This window comes from Cyprinodon variegatus, unplaced genomic scaffold, assembly GCF_000732505.1.
Source record: "Cyprinodon variegatus isolate N-32 unplaced genomic scaffold, C_variegatus-1.0 Scaffold1312, whole genome shotgun sequence".
NCBI classification, from domain to species: Eukaryota; Metazoa; Chordata; class Actinopteri; order Cyprinodontiformes; family Cyprinodontidae; genus Cyprinodon; species Cyprinodon variegatus.
Genome location: NW_015151765.1, coordinates 9,096 through 16,900, shown reverse-complemented (window position 1 = coordinate 16,900; position 7,805 = coordinate 9,096). Strand labels below are relative to the sequence as shown.

Below are 7,805 nucleotides of genomic sequence, written 5' to 3'. Positions count from 1 at the left end.
AACAGGCCAAGCTCCAACATCTAGAAACAAAGGTGTTGATGGCAGCAGCACAGCTGATATAAAACAATGTGAAGATGCTCTATCCAGACATAGTTTCAGCTTCTCCTGGTTTAAATCTTCTTAAGGAACCTTTTACTCTGATTAATAATGAATCATCAAAATGACCATAAGTTACAGCTTTAGTCTTAACTATCATCAAAGTGATAAATAGTTCAAAAATCACAGATCATCCAGAGTGGTGCAGAATCAAAGTATTCATTTCACTGAAGAAATAGTCTGTAAATGATTTATTAATTTAATAATATCCAAATATTTACCTCTGGTCGCATCAAGGACTCTGCACCAATAGGAATCATCGGCTGGAGTCACATGGGACGGAGCTCAGGCCGTGCTACATGCTAGCAGCCCAATAAGGGAGACATCGGCTACATCAGGAAGCTGCTTTCCTTCTGGCAGAGCTAACATGCTAACCAAAGGTTAGCTAATGGTTGCAAAGTCTGCAGGTCTGCAGATGCTAATCAGCATTAATTCACTGAATCAGGTCTTTAATTTAAAGACTGAATAAAATCAAAATAAATGCTTTTAGATCCTCTTCTACCTGAGGCTCCATGACGTGGTGTAAACATTTAGCCAAATACCTCAGACTGTGTGTTTTAAAGCTCACGTTGTGAATAATAGCCTCCTGTATCATTGCTCTCCATGTAAAGTGGGAATGCATTCTGTTACCATAGTAACCCCCCAATGTTTCCCTACATAGGAGGATTCCTCCCTCCTTCCCCTCCCTGCGCTCCGTCCTGCCAGGTCGCCTGATGTCATCACTCAGGCGTCTCAGGAATGCCTGCAGATGTTTTTCTGTGACTTCATGGTTCATAATCAGCAGAACGGAGCAGTTTAGATCCAGACTGGTGTCTCTGAGGCTCAGGCACAAACTATTTCATCCTGACCCATTTCCAGCAGACACACTAGAGGAGCGATGCATTGCTTTAGATGGTCTGCAGATCTGTAGAGCTGTGTTTCCTAGAAGCTTATCTGTAAAGCCTGTCAGAGCAATCATTCACGCGTCGCTTCACTGAGACTTTAGGGAGGTAGGAAATCTGAAGGGAGTAGTTTGCACTAGTTTATGAAACCACTGAAAGTCTCACGGTGCTTGCTGTTGGTTTGTACGGTGGCCCTGCGGCAGCAACCTGCTAGTTTCAGTTCCTAACCGCTCGGTACCAAAGTGCATCTGTGAAGGTCTGTGCTGTCAGGTGGATGAAGGCAGGAACCATCGAGGATTCTTTCAAAGGAAACGTGGCTGAATGCAGCATGCAAAGCATGTGGGCATAATGTGTAGAGCTGCTGGTGAAACTTCTCAGTCATCCAGGTCAAAGTCAGTCAAAAGAAGTGTCTGAACAGCCTGTATTATTGAACTATTTCTTTTGGGGGGGGTGCATTGAGGCTGACTGATGGCTGTGGAGATGCTCTCCTGCTCAGCAGGGATTGAACAGTGACTGACGGGCATCAGCTCTGCTCTCTAAAGGATCCTGATGGGCGCCTCCTGCTGGGCGCCTCCTGATGGGCGCCTCCTGCTGGGCGCCTCCTGCTGGGCGCCTCCTGCTGGGCGCCTCCTGCTGGGCGCCTCCTGCTGGGCTGACCCCCACCTCCTCCTGCTCCTCAGGGAAACTCTGTACGGCGGCTGAGAAGGTTCATTCTCACAGGATAAAAGGAAAAATCTCTCTCTGCCTTCAACTGAAGTTAATTGGTTCAATGGTTCTGCAGTGTTGGCGTCATTATCCTTCATGTTTTGTTCAAACATCTGCCGACACGCCTTTACCAGACGGTGAGACGGGAGGCGGCGTTCCAGCGGCTGTACGATGGCAGACGCATGTAAAGGCTGCAGACTTAAACCCGGCCATCATCGAATGATCAAAAAGCTGTTACCTTATTTAGCTGATTAGCTTTTTTTATATAGGATAACCTGGATGTTTGCTCTTAGCCAAAGCTGTCAGAAAAAAAAATGTCTGCCGTTTGACTTAAAATGATAACTTTCCCGCTCATACAGCCAGACGGACGTTTCAGCTTCAGTATTACCCACCATCATTATCCATCAATGCCAATCTGACGTCTGAGGCTACCTCGGGGGGGGCTGCTCAGTGGCGCAGTGGCTAGCATTCCTGCCTTCCAGCAAGAAGGTTGCGGGTTTGATTCCCGGGTTGGGTTCTCTCTGGATACTCCGGCTTCTTCCCACAGTCCAAGAACATGAATGTTAGGTTCATTGGCTTCTCTAAATCCTCCGTAGGTGTGAGTGGTTGTTTGTCCTGTTTGTCTCTGTGTTTCCCTGCGATGGACTGGAGACCTGTCCAGGATGGACCCCGCCTCTCACACGTAGACAGCTGGAGATAAACACCAGCACCCCCGCAACACCACTTAGGACAAGCGTGTCAGAAAATGGATGGATGTATGAAAGATGGATGGATGGATGGATGGATGGATGGAGGATGGATGGATGATGGATGATGGATGGATGATGGATGGATGGATGGATGGATGGATGGAGGATGGATGGATGAAGGATGGATGGATGAATGAAGGATGCATGGATGGATGGATGGATGGATGGATGGATGGATGGATGGATGGATGAAAGATGGCTGCCTCAGGGTCCTTTTTTCCTGAATTTCCGCAGACGTTAAATCACAGGAAACAGTGTTGTAGTTTCTGCTGTTGGTCTGAAGCCCTAAAGGGAAATGAGTCACTTTAAGCGGAAAAAATGACCAACCAAAACAATTCCAGGTATAATTAGTCCATCTTTATCTGCTGCTGCGTCACCAGAACATAAACGTTTTCTCTGAAGTCGCTTTATGGTCAAGAAGCCGAATCGTTGGCTGAAATAGAGACGAAGGCGTCTCTCTGGTGGAGCTCCAGTAATGACCTCTGCTGGTTGTAGATGTGTAGAAAGTGCTGGAGAGAAGCGTCTCATTTATTTCAGTAGTCTTTGAGTGTAATTAGGGTCGTTTCATTTTACCCTTAGAATAAACAAACACAAATAAAGAGATAATTGTAACTCTATCTTTTAGGCTCTACTGGCTTTTATTTTTGTTATTTTTGATAATATAGAGACAGGAAAGTTTGTTAGAAGAGACTTTGGCAAAGGTCAGGAAGGCCGGGACTGTGGGTTTCCCCTAGTGGCTGAAATGTGGTATAACACCCGGTCAGCAGGTTTTGAGGAACAAATTCTCCACACCACAGTGTAACAGACATACGGACCCCCCCCCCCATCTCTAAAATCAGGTAGGGTTAGTTTGAGACAAAGAATTATTGAGATTTATTGTAAAACTATTAAACATAATTAAAACAGTTAGATTAAAATACGCTGATGAAGATTCTCAGTCATCCAGGTTTAGAGTCCAAAACAGTAAAAAAAAAATTCCTCTGGACTTTGTTTCCAAGTTTGAAGACGTTTCTCTTCCATCCAGAAAGATTTTTCAGTTCAAAATGTCAGAAATAGCGTTTAGTTCCAGGTTTTATAGAGTTCAGAATCTCTGAAAAACTCAAGAGGATTTTCTGCAAACACAAAATTCCAGAACATTTCCAACCAAACAGACCCTAACCCCCAGATTCCTCCGTCAGCGCTCCGCTCACGAAGGGAATCAATGAGAGCTGTTCCACGTCCATCTATGTTAAGGAAGAAAAAACAACCTTAAACAGAGGGGGGGGCTACAATGCAGCGATAGAGTTGATTCCTTCCTGTTATCATCTTAATCCTCATCGCCATGCGGGGGACCAAGACATCAGGCCCTAAAGACTCCCCTTTCAGAGGCATAGACCAGTATCTGGTAACCAGGCCAACAATGACCTAAACGACCCCATTAGTACTGGTTAGCCTGTTATTTTGGTTCTATTTGCATGTTTTCTAGGTCAAAACCAGGCTTTGTTGGTCCACTCTATAAAGCCTGGATCTCAACACTAATCCAGACATTTTGAAAAGAGGAGGAAGCTTCCTGGATGGAAGAGAAACGTCTTCAAACTTGGAAACAAAGTCCAGTAGATAGTTGTTGATTGTTGAGTTAGATTAAAACATTTAGTCAGATAATCTGTTGAAATGAGAAGCTGTTTAAACGTTGCAGGCAGCAGATCCAGTAGATGTGGCTGCGCCTGTATGCCGATGATCATCTGTTTTATGTCCGATAATCTACTGTATCTCTAAACCAATAATGTTCATCTGGCAGTTTAATCTGAACTCTGAAGGGTAAAGGAAGCCATATTGATGGCTATCCCCCCCACAGCTGCTCATTTACAGATTTTATCTCCGTTTCTTCTTCTTTCTATAGGAGAAGCGGAAGCGCTTGAGGTTTAGAGAGGAAATGAGCGCTCCAAGAAGCAACGTTAGCGCGTCCCAGTATTACCGCCTGGTTTTGGTCCAGAAACCTCATCCTGCCTGTTTCTGATCATATCAGCGGCTGAAGCGAGAGCAGAGGAAAAAGTTTGAACATAAACATCTGAGTAAGACTTCATCCATCCGGGCCTGAGGTCCTAATGATGGGGATGATTCCATACGGGGAGGGGGCCGGCGGGCGTTTTCTGGGTGTCTGTATCGGACTCTGACAGCAGCAGAACCTGCAGAGGAAACAGGAAAGGCCTGAGCAGCGTGGTGTTGGGACGGATATCCTCTTTTGGAGGCGTTCCCCCCCCCTCCTCTCTCCCTCTCTTTATCTCTTCCTATTGTGTCGCCCGTCCAGCAGCACATTCTGCTCCTGGTCGGGCTTTAGCTGCTCGCTCGCCGTTGGAATAGACCCGGATTAGTGTCTCTCTGTCGGCCTAGAGTCGGATCTGAGTGGCGATGTGTTGGCATGGGGACGAGGAGGATGAGGACAGCTCCGAGGTCAGTTTGGTTTCTGCTCCTCTCCGTTTCCATGACTGACTTGGACTCGTTCTGGAGTCTGATCGTGTCTCAGTGTCTCGTTGAGTCTCTGTATTTAACTTTTAGGAGATATTTGAAGGTTTGCTTCTGCAGAGCGTAAGGGAAGCGTGTTTTACTGAGGAAACCAGGATAAGAAACACATCAGAGACCCAATGAGGGGAAAATGATCGACAGCCAGACCGCTTGGTCCGTTGTTTGTTTCTTTTGACCTAAAAGCAGCATAATTAATACATTTCTTTACATTCACTGCTTTTAAACGGCTTCTTTCTGATCTTTTTGGCTTCAGCAGATCTTTTTACTGTTTTCTCATCTGTTTCCTTTCTGAGGCCTGGAATATTTACCTAACTGGCCTTTTCCTCTTCGCCCCATCACTATCTCCCTCTTTCCTCCCATTACAGCCCTATCTGCCTCGCCATCTCTCCCCCCCCCCTCGCTCTCAGCTCCACACATTAACAGGTCAGAAGGATTAATGTGGAGTTAATCAACATTATCGTTGCTTCTATCGCCTTTTTTTACAGCCACGGTTTCCTCTGTCCTCCATTTTTCTCATCTCCCCGTCTTTCTGTTCCAGAGTGATCCGGACGGGCTTTCTGTTCTGGAGCAGCTCGGTTTGGACCAGAACTCCGACTTCTCAGACTCCAGCGTTCAGCAGCTCCTGGACGAGCACCGGGAGAAGATCCGCAGGGAGATCCGGAAGGAGCTGAAGATCAAGGAAGGCGCTGAGAATTTACGCAGAGCCACGACCGACAAGAGGAACGCTCAGCAGGTGAGGGCGGCGTCCTGGGTTCGATACGATCATCCATCAACAAAAACCACCGGCTGTCTGGAAGATGATTTAAGGCGCGGAGGATGCCATTTTGATTTCATGGAATTCTGCATTAAAATCAAGCAGCAGGACAAACCAGCTGGTTCTGAGTTATTACGATTCAAACAGGCTAATGCCCGGCGCTGGTAAAAACCGTCTCCATGGTGACGACAGAACACTGTGGGAGCTAGCTTAGCATGCTATAGTGTAGATGATTGTTCCAGAACATCCAGTCTGGAACTGGTTTCTGTGGTTGAACCATCAACAAGCTCAGGAGAGGGTAGTGATGCTGAGGGACATGGAGGCGGAGCCATCCAGAGCGGACCTCTGGGTGATGCTAATCTGACCGCAGCGCCGCGAGAAATTCCATGGTGGGGAAACATGGCTGCTGCTCCTCTGGAACAGATGGAAGCAGTTATTATTTCATAAATATAAATGAGAATAAAATACTTTAAATGAACTAGATTTTCAAATGCTTCGTCCACGACGTTATAAGAACATGTCTGCTATATTCTTAAAGGTGCAGCAGCTCCATGGGTCCTTCAGCTGTATTATTTCCATGGCGTCAGGCGGCGGCGGCGCTACAGTAGCTTCCTGTAATCATCTGGAGCAGCAGCCATCTTTGCTCTGAGCTCCACATCAGCGTCCAGCTTCCTTCTCAACATCTTTAATGTTTCTGTTGCCTCAGCATCATCTGCGGAGCTGGAATAACAATCCGTCCAAGTCTGCTTCAAACAGCGGCCATTGTTCTCTCTCTGGCCTGGGGGGGGCGCTGTAGGTACAGCTGCTGGGAGCGACTTTTCCAGTGAGACGCAGTGGAGCGTCCCGCCCTGAAAGCAGCTCAGGATCATTAGGAAACTTAACGATCCAGCCGGAACGCCGTCCTGATGGCGGCTGAAGCTAAAAGCTGCGTCACGATATTACGGCTGTATCTGGATTAGGGCTGCAACCAAAGATCATTTTGCTAATCGATTAATCTGTAGATCATTTTTTCAATGAATCGATTAATGATCGGAAGCCAAAGTTTCCTGAAATATGTTTTACTAAATGAAACTCAAACTTTTCCACTTGAGGAGTTCTGGATTATAGAGCAGATTAACAGATGAAAACCAGATCTGTTTTAGAATCTCTATACTCCTGATTATGAACTGATATCTATATTAGTTGAGGATTATCTCAATAATCTCATTAATCCAACGAATTATTTCAGCTCTAATGTGAATCCATGAAACTTCAGCTGCTGTCCGTCATAAACCTCTGTTCCATTTTTCCGTGGTTCTCCTGAATGCATCACCCTGCTTTCTCCGTCAGTCGCTCGGCGGCGCTACAGTTCCCCGAACGGCAAAAACTAATAATGCAGGCGCATTGAAATGATTACATTAATCACTATTGCTATTAATTAACTAGTGTTAATTGCTATTGTCATGTTATCAACACTTTCTAATATTTAACACAAAGCAGGAATGAAAGGTGATGATTTTAGATTGATGGGAAATAATAGAATAATGAGGTCAGTAGATTTCCTCATTATTTTTTCTAAAATATTCAGATTGTTGTGAATAAATAGTGATTTTAGAGTAAAGGATAGAGCAGCTTAGAGCAGTCTGACCAGCACTATGTTAATACCATCAGGTTGGTTTTAGTAATATTAGAACTAAAACGAAACAATTAATGTGATTAATTCAGATTAACTGATTGTTGAGATGATAATTTAGTAATCAGTGAATCTTTAAATTAAGTTTTGAGATTTTAAAGCAGAGGTCAAGGGTTAGCGGATCCAGACCCAACCTGATTTAAAACATTTATAAATTACTGCATATTGTCTGACAGTGACTAACTTCCCTTGCGCCTCTTCTCCTGTTAATACGGTAAAGCCCTGGGGAGCGTCCGGCTCCAGGCTGCACGTGATCCAAATGAGCCAATGAGCTGCTGTCAGTCTGGGTTGCTGCTGCTGCTACTTTTAGACACAGCAGGCAAACCTGTGGCAAGCCGGGCGATGGGAAAGAAGGAGAAGACCATGAGAAAAAGAGAGCAGAGAAATTGTGGACGGCTGGAAGAACTGCAGTGAACTGTTGAAAGAAAAGTGAAATGGCGTGCTCA

The 7,805-nt window shown here is 45.5% G+C and overlaps 1 protein-coding gene across 1 annotated transcript in view; it reads left to right on the top strand.

The window, feature by feature from the left end:
* Nucleotides 1-4,705: 4,705 nt before the first annotated feature.
* LOC107102756 (serine/threonine-protein kinase N1-like) overlaps nt 4,706-7,805 on the top strand; it is a gene marked incomplete at its 3' end in the record, with an annotated part of 12,139 nt that continues 9,039 nt past the window's right edge. Inside the window, exons 1-2 of the mRNA XM_015402176.1 lie at nt 4,706-4,861; nt 5,472-5,666. Of these exons, the coding sequence (XP_015257662.1) occupies nt 4,820-4,861; nt 5,472-5,666 (237 nt within the window). The remainder of the gene's footprint in view (nt 4,862-5,471; nt 5,667-7,805) is intronic.